The sequence below is a fragment of the Anolis carolinensis genome, unplaced genomic scaffold, assembly GCF_035594765.1.
Source record: "Anolis carolinensis isolate JA03-04 unplaced genomic scaffold, rAnoCar3.1.pri scaffold_10, whole genome shotgun sequence".
In the NCBI taxonomy this organism is placed as follows: Eukaryota; Metazoa; Chordata; class Lepidosauria; order Squamata; family Dactyloidae; genus Anolis; species Anolis carolinensis.
The window spans coordinates 9,990,017-10,012,527 of record NW_026943821.1 but is presented as its reverse complement, the minus strand read 5'-3'; the positions used below and the strand labels follow the sequence as shown (position 1 = coordinate 10,012,527).

The 22,511-nt window shown below is 42.0% G+C and overlaps 1 protein-coding gene across 2 annotated transcripts; it reads right to left on the bottom strand.

Annotated features, from left to right (window-relative positions):
• Nucleotides 1-311: 311 nt before the first annotated feature.
• Nucleotides 312-21,509, bottom strand: LOC100556842 (cytochrome P450 2G1). Of its 2 annotated transcripts, none has more exons than XM_062962111.1 (9): nt 11,442-21,509; nt 10,070-10,289; nt 9,837-9,986; nt 9,110-9,270; nt 7,226-7,402; nt 6,440-6,581; nt 2,543-2,730; nt 2,211-2,352; nt 312-1,307 (listed from the first exon to the last, which is right to left on the bottom strand). In XM_062962111.1, exons 1-9 carry the CDS (start codon nt 11,619-11,621, stop codon nt 1,126-1,128), a joined length of 1,542 nt encoding a protein of 513 aa, XP_062818181.1. In that variant the 5' UTR covers nt 11,622-21,509; the 3' UTR covers nt 312-1,125. The 2 variants fall into 2 exon arrangements, with proteins under 2 accessions (XP_062818181.1, XP_003222889.2); XM_003222841.4 differs by having other exon boundaries at nt 10,070-10,232.
• Nucleotides 21,510-22,511: the final 1,002 nt, after the last annotated feature.

Here is a 22,511-nt window from a genome sequence, read left to right as displayed (position 1 = left end):
TCATTATCACTCCCACATCTCTATTCCTCAGTTGTCACCCTCCTTCTCTATAGTTCCCAAAACAAATAGAAGAGAGGTATTTCCAGCTATGGCAAATAGGCTCCATGAAACCTCACTTGTTAAGCAGCATTCACTGCAATTGACAAGAGTCTATTCCTCTGTTTAACAGGAAGCAGTTGGCTGGTATTTCTACCATCTCACTTGCACTAATGATCTCTGGTACAAAGAGGAACCTTTGTACCAAAACTCATGGATACTCACATTCCATTATATTCAACGGTGCACTAAAATGATGTCCCTTATATCAAATAGAAGGATCAAGATTTGCTTTTTATTTTTTTTTTAATATTTTCAATCTGTGGACAGATGAATCCATAAAGAGATCATTTGTAGTATGTAGTTATGGAATTAAAGTGGTTATACATTCGATAGTCTGAAGGCATCCAAAACACTTTATAAACAACAGTTCTAGAGATACATACATAAAAAGCATCATCCCCTTGTAATTTTTAAGCAGATAGGAAATGGTGGAATGAGTCACAAGCAACCCTGTTACCCTGCTAAGATTTCAATATGAGTCCAGTACAGCAAGCCCTAATCAGAGGGTGAGATATGGGTGCCATCTATTATTCTAAATGATGATTATTCTAAAATGATGTCCCTTATATCAAATAGAAGGATCAAGATTTGCTTTTTATTTTTTTAAAAATATTTTCAATCTGTGGACAGATGAATCCATAAAGAGATCATTTGTAGTATGTAGTTATGGAATTAAAGTGGTTATACATTCGATAGTCTGAAGGCATCCAAAACACTTTATAAACAACAGTTCTAGAGATACATACATAAAAAGCATCATCCCCTTGTAATTTTTAAGCAGATAGGAAATGGTGGAATGAGTCACAAGCAACCCTGTTACCCTGCTAAGATTTCAATATGAGTCCAGTACAGCAAGCCCTAATCAGAGGGTGAGATATGGGTGCCATCTATTATTCTTTTTTAAAAAAATCATTCCAGTGCGTGGGAGCCAAAGAACATAATATTATTGCCCTTCCTCCTCCCAGTGGAGTCAGTGAATGCAGCTTATACAAGAATCCCAAGCTGAAGGAGAAAGGGGGCTTGGGGTCAGCGTGGGATAGCAGAGAGCTGGTAGAAGGGTGGGATGTTGGCAAAGCCACTCTCAAGGGGGTTTATGTCAAGGTCCTGTGGAGGAACAAGGGGCTTCAGTTGGAAATTCTGCAGGATGGTGGTGAAGAAAAGGAAAAGCTCCATGAAGGCCAGTGCTTCTCCCAGACAGATTCGTTTCCCTGCAATAAAAATATGCGCATGTGTCAGGACACAAGGACAGACACATCTAGTTTTATAAGTTTATGTCAAGGTCCTGTGGGGCACAAGAGGCTTCAGTTTGGAAATTCTGCTTGAGGGGCTTCAGCCCCCCCCCCCCCCAAATTCCCAGGGTGGTCCGCAAGAAGGCCTTACATTTATTATTTAAACTGCTATGTTTATTCATATCAGGATCTGATCACCATGCATCCGATATGCATGGAGGTATTGGGATAACGATACAAAAGTTTTGCTAGGGTAGACCCTCTCCCGCTCAGACTCAGCCCCCCCCCCAAAACCAAAATCCCAGCCCCTCCCAAAACAAAATCCTGGCTACGGGCCTGCTGTGAGATATAACTAAAGGAGTGTTTCACCTCATGTCCCCCCTCCCTTATATTTGACTTTTTATAGTCTTTCCACTTCAACCAGAAACTCATTGTTTTATATCTATTTGTAAAATATTTCCTTCATCTCCACCTTGTAATTGGTCTCATTGTTCATTTGGGGAATCCTAAAACTCAAAGGTTCATCTTCCCCAAGTCCTCTTACCTTGTTCATAACAGATATGGACTTTGTTTTACAACCTGCAATCTTGTTGTCTTAAATCTATTTCTAAAACAATCCCACAATTCTTCCCATAATATGCAGACCTACTGCAATAAGTCTGAATTTGAAAGGAGTAGAAGTTTAGGAAGGCGACAGATGAAAGTGGCATTTAATGCTGTAAAATCATGTAACACAATCCAAAAACGATATGGGAAAAATCGTAAACCTCACACATTTTTGTGTATTTGCTATTGGAGAAAAAAGGAACCAAAGTAACACATTCTGAAAGCAAGCATGGAATACCAAACATACAAGAATGTGATTATTTAGGAGATTTTTACCTAAAGAAAATGGCACAAAGGCCTCATTCTTCTTGAAGCATCCATTCTCATCCAAGAAGTTCTCTGGGTTGAAAGCATTGGGGCTTTTAAACATTGTGGGGTCATGCAAGGCACTACTGAGCACAGGGTAGACCTCCATCCCCTGGGATAGGAAAAATAAAGAATTATGAGCTAAAAACTGCAAAATTTCAGTTCTGAAAGGGAGCTTCCTGCATGGCTCATAGAACCCAAAACTGTGAACTTAACCATTTCTGCTGGCTCATGTCTCATTTAGGTAATCCATGAGAAGATGACAATATTTGAAATTGTCTGCATTTCATTGCCTTCTGTACCTTAGGGAGGAGGTATCCTCTGAATTCAGTGTCACGAATCACCATGCGGGCCACACCCATAGGAATGAGATCACTCCATCTCTGTACTTCATGGATGACGGCATCCGTATACGGCATCTGCTTCCGGTCTTCAGAGTTGGGGACACGGTTACGGCCAATCACTCGATCAATTTCCTCATGCACTTTTACTGTTAAATGTTTGCATAGAATAATAACTTTATTTGTAGCCCACCCAATCTCCCCAAGGGGACTCAGAGTGGCTTCCAACATAATAAAGGCAAACATTCAATGCCTGTATAAATCAGAAGTTAAAAAAATATAAACAACAATAAAATATACTACACAAGTTAAAACAGGTACCGGTAATTTAAATAATAACAATTAAATCAACATTTAAACCATTAAAAGCCTGCTAGAATTAACTCCTTGGGTTTCTGATTCTCAAAGGGAACTGAGATTCTATTTCCAACATGACTAAAAAGTGGCATGAAATTTCTAAATATTAATTGCAGAAGAGTGGCACCTCCTCCCCATTTGAAAACCTGCATGCCCTGATTGTAGTTGTCCCTGTCTGAGAGGAGACAGTAATCTTTCCCCATTCTTCATATCTTGTGTCTCATTGGACCTTTTCACACTGCCAATTTTTGTGTGGTGGTGACAGGAGTTCAGTAGTTTAGCCACGGAGCCCGATGGCTCCCATCACACCACAGAGAAGTACTTCCGAGGCGACTCGTTGCCTCAAAAACCTTGCTGCCACTGAAAAAATGCTGGAGGGGAACAATGGAGGCTCCTTGTCTTTCCTTTCTGGCGCCACATGTGACAAGGTCCTTAGATAATTTAAGAAATAACTGGAAAGTTCAGAAGTTCTCAAGTACGCTATTGGTATACAATGCCTCTGTGGTCATTAAAGTTAAATCCAGTAGGTTCTCAACATCCACTGAAGTTTGGTTCCAGAATATCCCATGGATACCCAAATCTGTGGATGCTGAAATCCCACAAATGACAATGGTGTAGTAAAATACCATCCCATATATAAATTGATAAAATACTAAATTGAGTGATGGAGAGATCCTGAGAATGTTTGAGATGGTGGAACGCTACAGCACAGTTTGCCTACATATCCACATAGTGCTCAGTAGGTGGCCAAATAAGGCTTACTTTTTCTCAAGTATTTTCAAGCCATGATTGGCTAAACCTGTAGACCCAGAATCCATGGATACAGAGGACTGACCGGCATGTGTGAAAAAGTGGAAAGTGTGTGTGTTGGGGGGGGGGGGGGGGGGTTTGTGTCAGGAGCGACTTGAGAAACTGAATGTTGCTTCTGGAGTGAGAGAATTGGCTGTCTGCAACACATATTTATGTGATGACTCATGGGCCATGTAGTCCCGTTCCTAACGCTGTTGTGACAGATGAAGAGGAACACTTGGGTTTTCCACCATTTCAGCCAGAATTGGAACTTTCCCAGCCTGATTTGGGGCCCTTGCACCTGCAAGAGGTTTGTCTTCCAGAAATCTGCCAAACAAGCCCTGAGTCAGAATCTCCCCCATTTTCTCGCCGTAGTTATTATCAACAACAAAAAGGAGTTCAACAGGCTAATCGCAGAAGCCTGAGAATCGCAGCCAAGCATTCAGCTGATTAAGACTGCTTCCATGAGAAATTCTAGGGAGTCATGCATCTGGACACAGAGATTGACTTTCGGTTCTGGTTCCCCAGAGAAGTGTTCTTTGGTGGGAAAACGAGACCCTATTTAGGTTCCTTGCCCCGAAGGAATCTTGCGGAGTCAATTCGTCAGCTACTGGAGTAGGCTGTGTGTGGACAGCGCTACTCCCGTTTCCAAGCCTCGTTCCTGGTTCCAAGCCTTCGTTCACGTTTCCAGCCTTGTTTTGCTTCAAGGACCTTGCCTTGTTTCCTAGGACTCAGCCTTGCCTTCCAGGACCTTGCCTTGCTTCCCGGACCTTGCCAAGTATTTACCACGGATCTTGTCCCTGTTCCTCGTTCCTTGTTGCCTTGAATCAAGCTTTGTGTACCAAGAATCAAGCTATTTCCTTGCCTTGCCTAAGTTTCATGGACTAAAGGACCTTGTCATCTCCCCTCACTTTGCTTGGCAAAGTGAGTGTTTCGGTTATTGGATTACAACTTTGGACCTTAATATTTCATATTGGACATTGTTTCTTTGGACTAATTTTGACCTTTCCTGAAAGGTCTACTTCTGAACTATTTCCTATACTTGCTTTTATTAACGTTATATATTTCCTTAATAAAGATATTAGATAGATTCTGGCCTCTGTGTATGGTTATTGGTGCCCTGCAGCCTGGGTCGTGACAATTTACCAAAAACAAATCAGGCCAGACTAATCTGATCTCTCTTTTTTTGATAAAGTTACAAGCTGGGTAGATGCAGGGAATGCCTTGGACGTAGCGTACCTGGATTTCAGTAAGGCCTTCGACAAAGTCCCCCATGACCTTCTGGCAAACAAGTTAGTCAAATGTGGGCTAGGCAAAACTATGGTTAGGTGGATCTGTAATTGGCTAAGCGAACGAACCCAAAGGGTGCTCACCAATGCATCTTCTTCATCTAGGAAAGAAGTCACGAGTGGAGTGCCACAGGGTTCCGTCCTGGGCCCAGTTCTGTTCAACATCTTTATTAACGACTTAGACGAAGGGTTAGAAGACATGATCATCAAGTTTGCAGATGACACCAAACTGGGAGGGATAACTAATACTCCAGAAGACAGGAGCAGAATTCAAAACAATCTAAACAGATTAGAGAGATGGGCCAAAACTAACAAAATGAAGTTCAACAGGGACAAATGCAAGATACTTCACTTCGGCAGAAAAAATGGAATGCAAAGATACAGAATGGGGGACGATGCCTGGCTTGACAGCAGTACGTGTGAAAAAGATCTTGGAGTCCTTGTGGACAACGTTAAACATGAGCTTACAATGTGATGCGGTGGCGAAAAAAGGCAATGGGATTCTGGCCTGCATCAATAGGGGAATAGCATCTAGATCCAGGGAAGTCATGCTACCCCTCTATTCTGCCTTGGTCAGACCACACCTGGAATACTGTGTCCAATTCTGGGCACTGAAGTTGAATGAAGATGTTGACAAGCTGGAAAGCGTCCAGAGGAGGGCGACTAAAATGATCAAGGATCTGGAGAACAAGCCCTATGAGGAGCGGCTTAAAGAGCTGGGTATGTTTTGCCTGCAGAAGAGAAGGCTGATAGCCATATACAAATGGCCATATATAAATATGTGAGGGGAAGTCATAGGGAGGAGGGAGCAAGCTTGTTTGCTGCTGCCCTGGAGACTAGGATGCAGAACGGCTTCAAACTACAGGAAAGGAGAGTCCACCTGAACATCAGGAAGAACTTCCTGACTGTGAGGGCTGTTCGACAGTGTAATTCTCTGCCCCAGACTGTGGTGGAGGCTCCTTCTTTGGAGGCTTTTAAGCAGAGGCTGGATGACCATCTGTCGGGGATGCTTTGAAAGGGGTTTTCCTGCTTCTTGCAGGGGGTTGGACCGGATGGCCCGTGAGGTCTCTTCCAATTCTACGATTCTATGATTCTACGTTGCGCAGGGGATGCCCAGATGTTTTGATGTTTTCACCATCCTTGTAGAAGGCTTCTCTCATGTCCTTGTATGGAAGCTGGAGCTGATAAAGTAGGGTGAAATTTGATCATAAAGAGGTTAACCTTAAAATAGCTCCAGAGGTTCTACAGATTCCTAGAGGAATGTTCTGTCAGGGAATCTAGGTTAGGTACGTTTTATTGTACATTTGGAATTTCTAGGTTTTCCCATGTATCTTTATGGTCAACTTCCAGCAGAGGTAAAGATTCAAATCTGCCAAGGTTAAACCTTTAAACGTGAGCCAATTGTAAGTAATAATAACAATACCTTGCACCTCAGGATACTTCATGAGAAGCAGGCACCCATATCGCAGGGTCGAACTAGTTGACTCTGTTCCAGCAAAGAACAGATTAAGTGTGGTCATCTCCAAGTTCTTGATATGAAATTCACTGCTTGGATTGTCTTTTTCCTAAAAGCAGAAAAGAACAAGAAATCATGAGTGATTCCAAGAAGAACCACTGGCAGATTGAATGGGAAAGGGCATTCTATTCTGGACTGAAACTAGTCAAAACATGTGCTCCCCTCTATTAGAACCTGGTTGTCCATCTGTGCTTCAAGTGCAAAGTAGGGAAAGGATAGCCTGGCATTATGTATTGCAGTTACAGATACTTAACCTAAGATTCTAGAACCATAATTGCTCCATTAATATTAACATCACAGAGACAAAATGTCTCTCTCCTCTTTTAGTAGACAGAATCACTCCAAGAAATGAAGGGCTGCTCCGAAGTTGAATTGGGATTCAGGAGAATGATATATTTGTCAGACTCCTTCTTCAAGGAAAGCTGTGACAATCAGAAGCAGGATCCCTCGTCTATTGCCATGTCATTGCCTTGCTCTCTGACACGACACAGGGAAATAATAATAAATAAATAATAATAACTTTATTTATATTTGATCTGTTTAAGATGTAAAGGGCTTTGTGCGAATCTCTAGGTCTGGCTCATTCAGCACCTGATTACTTCAATTTGGAAGGCTTACGTGATTTGTTACTCCAAGGCTCTCTAGGGATACTTAAAAGAGACCCTTCCCACCTTTCATGCAGCAACAAGGTACCTTTTCCATCTGTATGAGGAAGCAGTCAATAAAGTCACGTGGAAAGTTGGGATCGAGGGTCTCTTGGTTCTCCTTGATTCTCTTGCAAATGAAGACCCTCATGCCTAGCATCAAGTCATAGACCTTGGTTTGGGGTCCTGGAAAGTATTTCAGGAAGCTGACATATATGTTGTAGAACTGCAAAAGGAGAAAAATATTATGGTGGATTACCTGCCACATTCCAACCCAGTATTAACAGCAATTTTAATTTGCTTTGGAAAGGGAATATCCAAGAGCACAGTTTTGTGCTAATTGGTAGAGGTGTGCGAAACAGCAGAAATCCATTTCATTTCGTTTCAAATTTTGGATGCCCCCTGCCCCGTTTCTTTTTAGGAAGCTTCAGGAAAATTCAGAAGAGGCATTTCTATTCGTAATTCGAAATCTGTTTGATTTTGTTTTGGTTTTTTTGGTAAGATTTAGTCCATTAGCATCAATGGGGAAACTTGCAAGGCCTTTTCCTGTCATTTTTATGACTATCAGGATGAAACTTGCCGCACTTGTAGAACACATTTACAACTGTAAACCCACCAAGTTTGAGAATGTTTCAATCTTCCACTGATTATTAGGAAAAAATTTAAATCTATACAAATAAAATTTCAAAGACAAAACAGTTATCCCCTTGAATTTCTCCACAGCAAAAGAACATGGGAAGGGCATTATTTCTGCCAAGTTTCAGAACGTTTTGGCTATCCACTGATTTTTAGTAAAATTTTAAAGTTTTTCAAATAAAATTTATTTTCAAAAATCCAGAAGAGGTATCTACTTGAATTTCTGCATGATGGGACAACATGAGCAGGGTGTAATTTCTGCGAAGTTTCAGAATGTTCAGGTCAACCACTGATTTTAAGGAAAGCAAAGGCAACCCCTTCTGATTATATCGTTATAAATTGTCCAAAACACATAGAGGCTTTGTGGTGAAAAGGAATAGTTGGTCATTCCAGGAAACAACTCAAAATAATGGCTGCACTGCATAATAAAATATGATTTGTGGGAGGGATTATTCTCAAGGCGGTACTGCAGCCAGCTACTTCCTGGCTGCACTGTGTAACAGGGTATGATTTATTGATTGATTTGGTGCAGAGGGGAAGACCCCTACTCAAAAAATGCACAACCATCCACACCTCCCTAGCAGAATTTAGGAAATAAAAGTTGAATAAGGAATATAGATGTCAAAAAATAAGAATTCTCAAAAAGCTAGTAGCTAGAGTAGCACTTTTAAACAGGCAATATAGGCCAACAACACACCACCCACAGAAAATAGAGGATCTCCACCCAGGTATTTATAGACCAACTTTGCAGATAACCATGTGATCCGCTTTCGTCTTCTGATTGGCTGACAAGGAAAAAATCTGTATGCAGCTGTCCTTGTCAATCGTGCCAACCAGTCCCCATCCCTGGAGCATCAGAGTAATATATAACATTCAAAAAAAAGTCTGAATCAACAGATTTTCCAAATTTATCCTAAATATTCAGAGACTTGTTTCAATTCGTAAATGCTTTGTAGGGCCCCTCTCGCATTGTATTTCGGCAGTTTACATCTCCGAATTGCCAAAATTGTCAAAAATCCTAAACAATGTCTGTAATTTTGCACACCTCTGCTAACTGGGTTGTTATGAGATGGGAGGAGTGAAAGTAAGCGAACAAGAAATCTGTGATAGGAAAGCAGAAGTTCAAAAGATATGAAGAAAGGCATGGAATCCACTTGCCCTTCCTAGGTGCTTTTGCTTGCTGTTGTGCATCTTGGGGTAAAAATTTTGCTTAAATGGAGGTGGAGTACAACATTAGGATAGTGATTAAGGTTTATAGTTTTCTAAGCAATTTTAAAAGGGAGTAGATTAGGGGTACCTGGGACCGGGCTGTGCTAATCTCCCGGAAGGTGTTGCATAACATCTCCATGAGAGCCTGGAATTCCTTGTCCTCATAGTCAAAGCGGTCCCCAAAAACAATGGAGCAAATGATATTTGACAATGCACAGCTGAAGCGGTATGTTGGATCAAAAGGCTTTTCTGTAGCAGAATAGCAAAGAGAATGAATGATGAATCAGTCCACAGAAGGCCCTTCTGGTGCCAAAAATAGCACACATACACACCGTGTCCGCTAAGTACCTCATCACATGAGGAGAAATCCTCATCATAGAACACTTTGCCCACGTAGACGGGACAGATCCCACCAGATCTCATCACATGACACACAGCTATTTCCAGTGGGCTTCCATGATGGCTGCATTGGCAAAGTGTTCAACAAGGGAGAATTCTGAAAACAGAAGACTACCCATGTTCTCTTAGAAAATATTGAAGACAGTGTGGGAGCATGCCAGAAGGTATACTTTCCAGTGTGTGATGGGCAAGTGGGTAATGGAGGCGATGCAGGCTACTGGGTGACAGATTTGCCCTGCTGCCCCACAATTTCCCTCTCTGCCCTATGAATTCCCCTGCTGTCCCTCGCAACACCAGTCTCCATGTGATGAGATCCTAATGGTCAGGCCAAGAGAGCTGTCATTCCTCTTGCTTTAGAGATGTTGGTACTTTCACTCATCATAATGAATTCAACCTGTCTTCGGCAGCTCTCTTACCCTTCATCTTGCGAAATTCCTCCAACAGGAATTGGGCCTCCTCTTGGATTCGTTCCTCAATAGACTTTTTCCCCATTCCAAAACCCCTCAAGATGCTGAGGGAGAAGCGACGCATTTGCTTCCAGCATTCTCCGTTGGAAAAGATCACTCCTGAGGAACACAGAAAAGAAATGACAAGTGAAGCTAAAGAAAAAGTGGAATCAATTGTTGTCAAGGCAGCTAGGATGCCTCACCATATCCTTGGAAGGTCTGCTCGAGTACAGGCAGGGTAGTCCTTCCACTGAACTCTTCTGCCTTGTCTATCAGGGCCTCCTTCATAGCTTGGTGTCCACATAAGACCAGAACCGGATGTGATCCAAAATAGACAGTGAAAACAGGACCATATTTTTCACTCAGCTGTTGGGGAAAATATCCATTCATACCTGTCACAATCCTGACATTTTGTAAAGTGTCCTATGAAATGCAAAAAAAAAAAAAAACATGCACAAAAAAAAACATGCACAATCACAACCAGCTCAAAAAGGTATCTGAAAACAGTGTTTATTTTGATGAAAATTCCTCTTTTTTTTATAAAAAAGATTTTTCCACCTCCCCAAAAACATTCTATACCTGAGAAAGTATCCATACTAGATATACATTACATCCTAATGAAAGTTTATCTGAAATGTCTCCATTGTATAATTTGCTAGGATCTGTAATTTGGCAATGCTGCTTGACACCGCATGAACATGCTGTGGAATCATGGGATCTGTAGTTTGGTGAAACACCAGTACTCTTTGGCAGAGAAGTCTAAAGACCTTGCAGAATTACAAATCCCTTGATTCCATAGCATCGAGCCAAGGCAATTAAAGTGATGCATTAATTCAACAATATTAATGCACCGTAAGGTTTTCAAGTGTTCTCCCTTGAGCTAAATCACTAGAGTTCTAACAAAGAATTCCAAATCCCTCATCAAATTTCAAATCCCTGGTATCCGGAGTGAGGCTGTGTGAATTTATGGTGCATCAAACTATTATCTTGGAAACTAAGAAGAATATTTTTGCTGCCTGATCTCTATTAGCATGGAGGTGGGTCCCACCATCAAATAGAAGATAATATTTTGCTTGCAAGTATATGTATATAGGGATATCTACAAAATTTGAGCAAAATAGAGTCAGACATGACTGGACTTAACGTCAGGGGAAAACCTTTACCTTTACCTTACAGATAATAAAACCACAGTTTTTCAAAGCCCGTGAAGGAGAACTGATAGAGACAGAAGAAGACTCAGTGTCTTTGTGAATATTAATCCTTTTCTTATATTTACCATTAGAGCCAAAAAGGCCAGGTTGAATTTAGAGGACACTCACTTTAAGGAGAGATTTATGTCAACTCTGTTCCATACACACACACACACACAGAGAGAGAGAGACAGAGAGAGAGAGAGAAGAAAGACAAAGAAAGTAAAGAAAATGATACAGAAGATGGCTTCAGCAGTAATGAACATTTCTAATTGTTCTTACCGCTCTTTCTAACTGCTTAACGTTCACTTCTGTCTATAACCACTCCTTTCTAATCAGATCTCTTTTTTCCATAAGTACACGAAGGAAAAAGAAAAAGCCATACCTTGAGAAGAGATTTTAAGGTCTGGGATGCCTTGATCTGCAGGAAATTCCCAATCAGGGGCAGAGGAGTGGGTCCTGGAGGAAGTCTCCCCTTGTGCCATAGTTTCCTCTTAGATGATATGAGCAGACGCCAAGAAAAATATACAACAAGGAGAAGGACGATTGTACCAACCCACTCCATGGCATGGGTTATCACTGTCAACTGCTCTTCTCTTTCAGCAGTGTGGAGACCTGGCTGGAGCTCTACAGTCTTTTATTAGGGCTGTTTGAGCACTGCCTTCTGCATTACACAACTGCACAGACTTGAAGCACAAGTCAACAATAAGAGTAGCTGGGGTCTAACTATTTTGACAATGAGGTAGCACCAGAAGCTTTCAGTATTTGGGCCTTACCTTCCTCAGCATCTTGTCCTGAAACAGTGATTCAAATGGCAAAGGCCCGCCAAGCAGCTATAATAAGGTTTTATTACACCAAGGAAAACAATATGCCGCCCCCACCGGCACTAAAACATCTTCAACTCCAAAATAACCTCTAAACCCCTCTTTGATGAAGCCATATGGTGTAAAACTTCAACTGTAAACCTAGACAAAATGCAAGCAAGGTTCATAAGAAATTGTAAAAGGAATTTGTCAGGAAATTGTAAAAGAAATATCCTACCAATGTGGTACAAGATGTATTTTAATACTTATTTTATATAACCCCTTTTCCTTGAGTAAGACCAAAGGTGGCTTTCAAGGTCAATATCCAAGGATAATGTTTCCCAGCAAAAGTAAGTTCTCACATAGCAGTCACCCCCATAACAAATGAATACCAAGCATGGGGCTGATACTTTATATGAGCAGCATGGTACCCCAAACAAATCGCAATTCATAATGTAGAAGTGATTTGAGGCTGAGGCTGAACAGTATCCCATGCCATCCAAAAGGAGGTGAACATCTAGATCCTTTAAGAACAATCACCTGATTTTAGACCTCTTCAAAAACAGTGATGCTTACCAATTACCATCATGATTTTCATAGGATGATGAAACCTCAAACAAGAACAAGGAGACACTGAATGGCAAAGTCTGACTATGAGGCTGAAATGGATTTTCAACAATTTCCCAAACAGGACTGGAGTTACTGACTATTTGGGAACATTTGTAGGAATTAAAAGAGCATGCAGGAGGTTCCTTCAATCTGTTGTTGTTGTCATCGTTGCTGTTGTTGTCATTGCTGCTGCTGCTGGCATATCAAAACCTGCATTTCAATGCAATTAAATGGTATCATAAGGTCTATACTGATCGTACAATGCAGTTCCAAATTGTATTATATGGCAGCCACAGAAATACAAAAACAACATCCGAATATTCCAGTAGCCTGGAAACTCTAATGCTGTTTTCACTTTGTTTTCTATCCCTGTGACAATTGGATTATGAAATGTTTGTGTTGTCATGAAAACAAGGATTGGTGATAAAAATTCAATGGAGACATCTTTTCCCCATAATAACTCTCACAGGAGTGAACCTTCCACTTGTAACTAGGAGTTATATGTAACTGGGATGTTTGTAACTTGGGGAATGCTATACTTCACCAACAACAACAACATTTTATTATGGTCCAAAGACCCTTATTGCATCATAGGTGTACAAGGTATGCAGGTTAATGAGATTAACAACATCCAGTTGATTAAACACACAAATTGATAAAATTTACGACAGTTAAAATTTACAACAGTTAAATGTTAAATTTAACAGTTAAATTTACAACAGTTAAAAACCGCTTAAAATCTCCAAATCAAAGATATGTACAGAAATGATAAATCTGAAGGCTTTGAAACAGAGCAGGGCTTCTGGGAAAGAGTTTGCCAGTTGAATAAGAATACTATATAATATACAAAAAACTATTAGTGGGAATTAGAAGCAGAGGGAATAACCAATGCAATGCTCCAATGGGCAAAGAATATCGGCCGTCCGATCTACCTACATGAGTGGGAATCGATTTGGAGGAAAAAAATTAAATACACTTATTCCATGGACATGAAAGAAAACTGGCTGAAAGTAATGCATACATGGTACCTAACCCCCAAAAAGATAGGATTTATGTATAAAAATACTAGTGTATATCCCCTCTCACAATTTCTAACCCAGACACACTTTCCCTCCCCCTGCCCTTCCTTCCCTGTTCCCCTGCCGTATGTCGTGTTATGTTTTATGATCTATGTTTGATGCTTTATGTTTTAAAAGAAACTTCTCAATTTCTTAGAATTGATCTTAAATCAACTGCTTATGTACTCATCCTGAGCTAAGTGGTGAATCAAACCAGATCCTAAACTAAAATCTCTGATCTTCAGCCGGTATTTAAATGCCCACCACCAGGCTCTTATTGACAGGGGTTGTGCTGGTACGGCTGTACCAGAAGCTCCAACTTTATTTTCTTTCTGCTAATGTTTGCAGTTATAGGGCAGGCCGCCTGTCCATCATCATTAAGTTTGGTTCCGCCCCTTGTTCAGGGCTCTGGGAGGGAAGGAGCCATTTTTAAGCCAGTCTCACTTAAGGAAGCTAAGCTATAGGACGTAGACCAGCTCGTCCCGAAGAAAAGCTTCATATCTCAAGAACATCTGGGGATATAGAACATCCGGGGATATAGAACATCTGAGGAATCAGAAATTCCAGAGGTTCTGGCTAAGAGCTCACAGCCCCTCAGTCTCACAGCTCCTGAGGGAAACTTTAAGCTTTAAAGTTTCCAAAGAAAGATCCACGCAATCCCAGCTGAAACATCTGCAAGCCTTGGTTGGTAGGTCCACTCGATACCAAGACACATTTGGAATCGGTAGTAGGTCCCACATCAGCTAGGCCCATATAATAGACAGCCTGGGAGAGGTTATAAGGGGTTTTTCTCCTTATAGAGAAAGCACAGTTATCCAAAGCCAATTGTCTGTCCCCTGGGGACAAGACTGAAAAGGCCATCAGTTTATTAAGGAAACCTTGAAGTGTTATTTGACTCCTTGAAGATTTATTATTTGTTCAATAATAAAGACTTTGTTATCTCACTAAAGACTCAAAGGACTATCCTTTTCAGGAAAATCCTCAAGAACCTCTCTTTGAGGCGCCCTGGCTTCCCGCTGGGCATAAAGTATACGTCCTATACAAAGACAATAGCTACAGGCCCAGCGTGTGGCAGAACAGGAGTGCTTCCCTGGATTCAAGTAATAAGACGCAGGATGGTACACATTTGGGGAGCTGAAAAGGGGCCCTCAAAAACTGTGTTTGGTGTTGGGCTATTTTTGCTGTTAAAACACCCAACCAGATGCTGGAAGCATACTGCAGCTGGGAAGATATCTTAGCATTAAATACTTTAGTTGCTGAAGGTATGAACGCCCGCCCCCACCCCCTCTTTAGTAGCAGTAAAACACAAAATAGCTGAACTATTTACTTGAGCTTTGAGGATAATAGAAGCAATATGAGTGGACCAGGGCAGTCTGTGGAGAAAAAAACCCCAGATATTGGGAAACTTCTGACCTGTTTCAGAATATGCCCATCAAAAGACCAACGGCATGGGAATTTTTTTCAAATACCAGAACTGTAGGTTTCACGTAGTTGAGTTTAGGTTGTTCTGGGAACAGTAATTCAGGAATTTCCTTAGTAAGTAATTTAGACCTGCCCTAGAGCATGAGATGATGGTGGCAGCATCTGCATAAAGAGAGAAGGGGATTCTTCTAGTGAAAAGCTTGAGCAAATGTCCATTGGGGTCCAAAAGGGAATCCTCTATGTCATTTATGAATATGTTGAATAGGGTGAGGGCAAGGATGCATCCTTGACATATCCCTCTGGACATAGATATTTCACCAGCAAGTTGGCTCAAGTTGCTACATCTGAAGTTTGCTGTCCCTGTAAAGGGCCTTGATAAAGCTTAGAAGTCTTTTGTCTTTCAGTGTCTTATTCAGCCTTCCCCATAGTTTGTTCCTTGAGATGGAATGAAATGCTGATTTCAGGTCCATAAAGGCCACAAACAGCCTGCGTTGTAGGAGTGTGACAGGTTTCTCAGCAAGATGGGAGAGCACTAAACAGTAGTCAGTAGCTGAATAGTTCTTTGTAAAAGTTGCTTGTGCATCAGTAATTGTGTTGTTTGACACCAGAAAGAAAGAAAGTCTCTTGCAGAAAAATTGTGTGTAGAGTTTTCCCATGATTGAGAGCAAATTGATTAGTCTATAGTTCCCAGGGTTGCTAGTAGGACGTTTCTTGTAAATTGGTGCCACAATGGCTTGTTTCCAGCTAGCCAGCATTTTGCTAGTGAAGTTTATCTTTGTAAATAGGGCTGCTAGTAAGGGTGCACACCAGTGTTGGTTTTGATGAGCAGCAGGAACATGGTTGATCCTGGGGCTTATCTGCTGTACTTAGTAAATCAGCATCAGAAAGTTTTATCAGTAAGAATGTAACTTCAAAGAAATATTTTTAAACCTAGTAAAACTATCCTTGGATTAAGAGACACCAGACTCAGATTTCCCCAAATGAGCAATGGGGCCATCCACAAACCCATAGCGAGGTGGCTGAAATGGTTATTCCAAATTATTGAGACCAACCACAAACCACTAGCAAGTTGGATATGAGAGAAATCTTTTAAGACAATGAGATTGAAGGGGAAACACCACACAAAGCCAGAAATGCTATGGGCAATGCAAGGGTGTGTGAAATTACTATTTTGGTTGTATCTTAGATAGCCGGATGTGTGTCTTTATTTCCCAATAAATTCTGTTTCTTTCAGGGAAACAGAGCTGTCTGGGTGAATCCTTGGCCCGCATGGAGCTTTTCCTCTTCTTTACCACCATCCTGCAGAATTTTCAATTGAAGTCCCTTGTGCCCCCCAAAGATATTGACCTCACTTTTCAAGAGAGTGGCTTTGCCAACATCCCACCCTATTATCAGTTCTTCATCATCCCACGTTGACCCCGGGTCCCTCCCTTTCTCCTTCAGCCTGGGATCTTTTCCTCTTTCTGGGATCCTTTCTCCTTATATCCTTTAATAACACCTGGTTTTCTGGCATTGTTTCTGCTCAACACCCTTTCAATGAAGCTGAGTTAAGGCACCCTTTTTAAACATCTATTTCAGTGGGAGACTGAAAATAGTTTGATCCCTAGAGTAACTTGAAAATAAAGATGCAATTCTTCACGCATTTTGGGTTTGCAGGGATCCATGAGAGATTTTAGCAATTTTCTTCCCTCTGCATGAAGTCTATGCATGCAGTCTATGAAGAATGCTTGCCCATGGAAGAGGAAGAAATGGGAAAGAAATGGGAAAGAAAGGCTATACGATTATGAAATGAAATCCAGAGAGTACATGACAAAGCTCTTAACCCCTACATAATGTAGAATGTTTGCTGTGAGACAATAAGACCACAGTAGAAAGCTCCAAAAGCAAGCATGGGATATCAAGTAAATTAACTAATAAAACTGAATATGATCCTTCTCCTCCCTGTTTTTAGGAGATTTCTACCTGAGGAAAAAGCCACAAAGGCATCATTCATCTTGAAGCATCCATGCTCATCCAAGAAGTTCTCTGGGTTGAAAGCATTGGGGTATTTAAACATTGTAGGGTCATGCAAGACACTGCTCAGCAATGGGTAGACTATCATCCTCTGGGAAAGGAAAGGGTTAGGAGCTCAGAATGACAAAATGCAATTCCAGAACAGAGTAACGCACAGTATTTTTCATCCACTCGCAATCCATTTAGGTGTTCTATGTAAAGATTGCAAAACAGTTGATCGATGTCAAACTGCATTAATTCTGCTGTGTAAATGCACCTAATATGGGATCTGTTAACCTTTCTTCTAAAATTTTAAGAAAAGTTTTTTTCTTAGTTGTATCACATAGAACCTGTGACCTCTAGAAATTTGTTATTGATTTTCAAGTGGAATGTGGTGTTGAGAACTGAATATTTCAATGTAGAGCTAAAGTGCATCCAGCTAGGGGTGTTTACGATATCGTTTTGGTGTACTGGATTCAAGGGATTTGGCTGCCAAATCCCTGAAAACAAGCTTGGTGGGGGGCAGCGAAAGCCTTAGGTGATATGGATCACAGCAGCTGGATCTTTTTGGCTAATTGGGGGCTAATGGGGACCAATGGGGATGTGCAGCACTCTGCCTGAGTGTGGGCAGCCTCACAAATCAGGCTAGCTGCGGCTCCTCTTCTTCTTTCTTCCCCGGAAGCCTCCCTTCCAAAAGCCCGCCTCCCCCAAGTGCCCACTTGAGGTAAATGGGATCTTGCTTTCCCGGCAGCACTGTGTGCGATGTGGCCATTGAAGGAGCCTCTGTGCTCTCTCCCAGAGAATCGTGGCAGTTGCAGTTTCACTCTCACAAGTCAACGGTAAGAGCAGACTTGAACCAACCATATTGACCATTAGTCTGTGGAAGAAGGGGAAAATATTTGTTTATTGCTTCATGCCATGGGACTGGACAAGAAACGGATTGCCCTTCTGCTCTCTTTCAACTCTATGGTTCTGTAATAGTTTCTTCCCTGGTAAATCAGTGTTATGGATATATTTTTTTTCCAGAAGGCATATGTGTTTTAATGTTTGCACTGTAGCAGACATTCTAAGATGTCTTAGATAAATTACCAATTTTTATTAGCTGTAAAGGGGGGCCCTGGTGGCACAGTGCGTTAAAGCGCTGAGCTGCTGAACTTGCGGACCAAAAGGTGCCAGGAATGAGCACCCGCTGTTAGCCCCAGCTCCTGCCAACCAAGCAGTTTGCAAACATGCAAATGTGAGTAGATCAATAGGTACCGCTCCAGTGAGAAGGTAACAGCGCTCCATGCAGTCATGCTGGCCACATGACTTGGAAGTGTCTACGGACAATGCCGGCTCTTCGGCTTAGAACTGGAGATGAGCACCAATCCCCAGAGTCAGTCACGACTGGACTTAACGTCAGGGGAAAACCTTTACTTTTACTTACTTACTATATACAGTGCCATTATAAGTAAGTGGCACTTACTATATACAGTTGGTCCTCCATAGCCACAAGTTCTGCATCCGTGGATTCGACCAACCATGCCTCAAAAATATTTGGGGACAAAAACTTCAAAAAGTAAATCTTGGTTTTGCCTGCACAGCAAATGCAATGTTGGCTGATTTTTGACCTTTTAAAAATGGCTGTTTTTCCATTTGTTTAGAGCACTTTGTAATTTTCATGGGATGATAAACCTCAGACAAAAAACAAGGAGACCTGTAATAGCAAAGTCTGCCTCTGTGGGATTTAAAAGGTTTCCTACCCAAGGTTCAAATTTGGAGTTCCTGACCATATGATAATATTTGCAGGAATTTAAAAAGTACTCAGAAGCTTCCTTCAATCTTTTGTTGTTATTAACACAATAAAACCTGTACACTTGGTGAAAGCCACAGTTTGTTTTGCAATTTTTTTTTGCAAATTCCCAAAATAAAATGTGCATTGATTTCATTGTCCCATTTTTACATTGTAATATTTTACTTTGCTTCAGTACAGTTTCTGGAGTCTTTGAATGCCTGGGAAGGAAAATGGCAATGAAGATTCTTTGGTGGCTCCTCTCAAAGAAGCACTGAAAGATTTGAGGAAGCCGGTGCTTCTTTCAGTTTCAGACAAGGCTCTTGCCTCAGAGAACAGGACGTATCCTTTTGTTTTGTAAGAGTTAATGCTATATGTAAATAAACACACATACATGCTGTGTGTATATACATATAGTAGTACACCTACCCTCATCTTATATGTGAGGATACCTTAGAATCTCTAATGCAATAACAAGAGCAAAAGTTGGCAAAGCACCCAGACCAGATGGTATCAAAACAGCCTATTACAAATTCTCCATTATACCCTATTACAAATGGAAAATAATCACTTCCCTCCTTATGTTTATTCTGACAGCAGAAATACCACTGAGAGCCACCTGAAATAAAATAATATTAAGGTAAAGAAACAAACATTCAAACTGAAAGCATATGCATATGATGTAATCTTGGTTCTGGAAAACCTGGTAGAATGTATGGAAGTACTGTTAAACTCATCTAAATTTCCCAAAATATACAAAGGTGATAATAAATAATACATGTTTGAAGTCTAAACTAAAAGAAGGGAAATATTTTTAAGTTGGACTAATGTGTGCAAAAATATCTATTGCTAAGTTGGATTCATTCCAAGAAAAAAGATGAATGCACAAAAGTCTGTGCAAGAAGAGAAGGAATGGAGATGAAGGTGAAATAAAAAGACAGTCCATTGCCTCAGTGAATCTTGATGGTCTCCTTAGATATAGTGCTATCTCTGAAGTGTCCTTCGTGTTTCTAAGGGACACTCACTCACCTTGAGGAGAGAGTTTATGGTTTCTGATTATGTAATCTGTAGGACATTCCCAAACAGAGGCAGGGGAGTGAGTCCCTAAGGAGGACTCCCCTTATGTGGTAGTTTCATCATAACTGGAGGAATAACAACAGAGAAAAGGTAGGTGACAAAAAAGAAGGTAACTGCACCAGCCAATTCCAAGTTGCAGGTTTTGTGGTCACGTATTCCATCTGATTCAGTTCCACGTGTTCAATTGTGGCTTTTTTTTGTAATGGTCCAGAAGCAAATATGTTGAATGCTCTGCCTGTGAGATGCAAGTCAAATTTGCTCAACTCTTCCTTGGTTAGCCAGTACTGTGGCTGTTGGGTCCAGAGGAAAAGATATGGATTCGCAGTTCGTGGTTTCTGCAGATAAAAGGATTAGCTTTCATGGATCTTAGGAATGAAGATCCACCACAATGTAACCCTAGACTACATTATAACTGCTCATCCAGATTTATACTCTGTCAGAGCCTCTACTGGATCTTAGTGTAGACGTACTGCACTGCTGTGATGACTCATGGGCCATGTAGTCCCGTCCCTAACACTGTTGTGACAGATGAGGAGGAAAACTTAGGTTTTCCTCCGTTTCAGTCAGAATTGGAACTTTCTCAGCCAGAACTGGAACCCTTGCACCTGCAGGAGATTTGCCTTCCAGAAGTTTGCCAAACAAACCCTGAGCCGATATCTCCCCCATTTTCTCGCCGCGATTATTATAAACAACAAAAAGGCGCTCAGGAGGCCTCTCGCAGGAGCGCTAGGATCGCCGCCAGGCATTCAGCTGATTAGCCTGCTTCCCATGAGAAACTTTAGGGAGTCATGCATCTGGACCCAGAGAATGGCTTTCGCTTCTGGTTCCCCAGAGAATCTGCTCTTGGCGGGAAACCGAGACCCTACTTAGGTGTTTTGCCCACGAAGGAGTCTTGCGGAGTCAATTCGTCAGCTACGGGAGTAGGTTGTGTGTGGACTACGCTACTCCCGCGGTCGAGTTCTTGCTCCTGTTTCCAGCCCTGTCTTGTTTCCCAGGACCTTGCCTTGCTCCACGGACCTTGCCTTGTTTTTGGACCTCGCCACGAATTTACCACGGATCCTGTCCTTGCTCCACGTTCCTTGTTGCCTTGAATCAAGCTTTGTGTTCCAAGAATCAAGTTTACTTCCTAGCCTTGCTTAAGTTCATGGATTAAAGGACCTTGTCATCTCCCCTCACTTTGCTTGGCAAAGTGAGTGTTTCGGTTATTGGATTACAACTTTGGACCTTACTATTTCATATTGGACATTGTTTTCCTGGACTATATTTGACCTTTCCTGAAAGGTCATCTTCTGAACTATATTCTACATTTACTTTTATTGACTTTACATATCTCCTTAATAAAGATATTAGATAGATTCTGGCCTCTGTGTATGGTTATTGGTGCTCTGCAGCCTGGGTCGTGACAACTGCATTGTGTTGAGACACAGCAGCATTCACATGGGAAAGCATCTAAATCCCATTCTAAATTGTTAATACACTTAACATTTCAAGGGTATTTTCAGTCAAATATGTTGTTATACAGCATTCTTTTATATCTGAGGTATGTAACACAATCTGATTATTCTGGGTTTCCCCCCCTGCAACCTATAAATCCTGCTATGCAGACAACCAGTGAATGCAGGATTTGTGACAGACAAGGATCAGTTATCAGTGAAAGTTATCAGTTGTCAATGATGGTCAAAAATCTAACTAGTAGAGTAACAATCAGAGGCGGTTCAACCGCCAGCTGAACTAGGCACTTGCCTGTGGCGCAATTCTGTTCTGGGCGCAGTTGAGGCGCTCCCAGGTGCACGCGTGTGTGTGCACGCGCACCTCGGCCTCCTCTCGGCAGGATCCTTCCCTCCATGCCTCCTTCCATGCCTCCCTCTCTGGCTTCCTGCCCCCTTTGGCCCTCCGCCCCGTCCCCGCCTCTCTCTCTCTCTGTGCACTCCTCCTCCTGAGTTTGGAAAGGGCTGCCTAGCTGAGCTGAAGTCCTGGCTGCTGGGGCTTGCCTCCTGGAGATGCTTTGGAGGGCGCTGGGGCGAAGAAGCCTCGCTGAAGCTCTGGGCGGGCGCCCTTTGGGACAAAGCAGTGCCTCTCTTCCCCCGTTTGGCAGCAGATGAGAGCCAGGTTGGCCTCCTTGGACCTGCTTCGGCTTCCCTCCCCTTTGCCTTTACAGCCGGAGAGCCAGGGCTGCCTGCACATGCAAAATGGAAAGGCCAGGTGGATCTCTCCTACTTGCTCAGGATGGGCTCCCATTGGCTATTTGGCGCTGTTTCAGCCGATACTGGCCAATGGGAGCTCTCCTTCCTTTTCTCCCTCGCCTGTGCCTGGAAGCCACGCCCCCTCCTGTTGCTTTCCTCCATTAGCAGCAGCCAGGCAAGCAACGCGCGCCCTGCGAGGTAGGCTAGAAATTTAGAGCAGGATTTAAAACTGCTTTTTATTTGTGGGTTGCTGTGAGTTTTCCAGGCTGTGTGGCCATGTCGGGAGGCATTGTCTTCTGGCGTTTCGCCCATGGGGCATGCATCCTCGGGGATTGTGAGGTCTGTTGGAAACTAGGCAAGTGGGGTTTATATATCTATGGAAGGTCCAGGGTGAGAGACAGAACTCTTGTCTGCTTGAGGCAAGTGTGAATGTTGGAATTGGCCAGCTCGATGAGCTTTGAATAGCCTTGCAGCTTCAAAGCCTGGCAGCTTCCTGCTTTTTATTAATTTATTTATATCCCTCTCCTGACGTTTTACCCA

Coding starts and splice junctions, on each gene's coding strand:
- LOC100556842 (XM_062962111.1), bottom strand. CDS start 11,621: ATGGAGTGGGTTGGTACAATCGTCCTTCTCCTTGTTGTATATTTTTCT. Junction 10,290..11,441: donor CCTTAAAATCTCTTCTCAAG/GTATGGCTTTTT, acceptor TGCATTTCATAG/GACACTTTACAAAATGTCAG. Junction 7,403..9,109: donor TTAGCACAGCCCGGTCCCAG/GTACCCCTAATC, acceptor CTCCTTTTGCAG/TTCTACAACATATATGTCAG.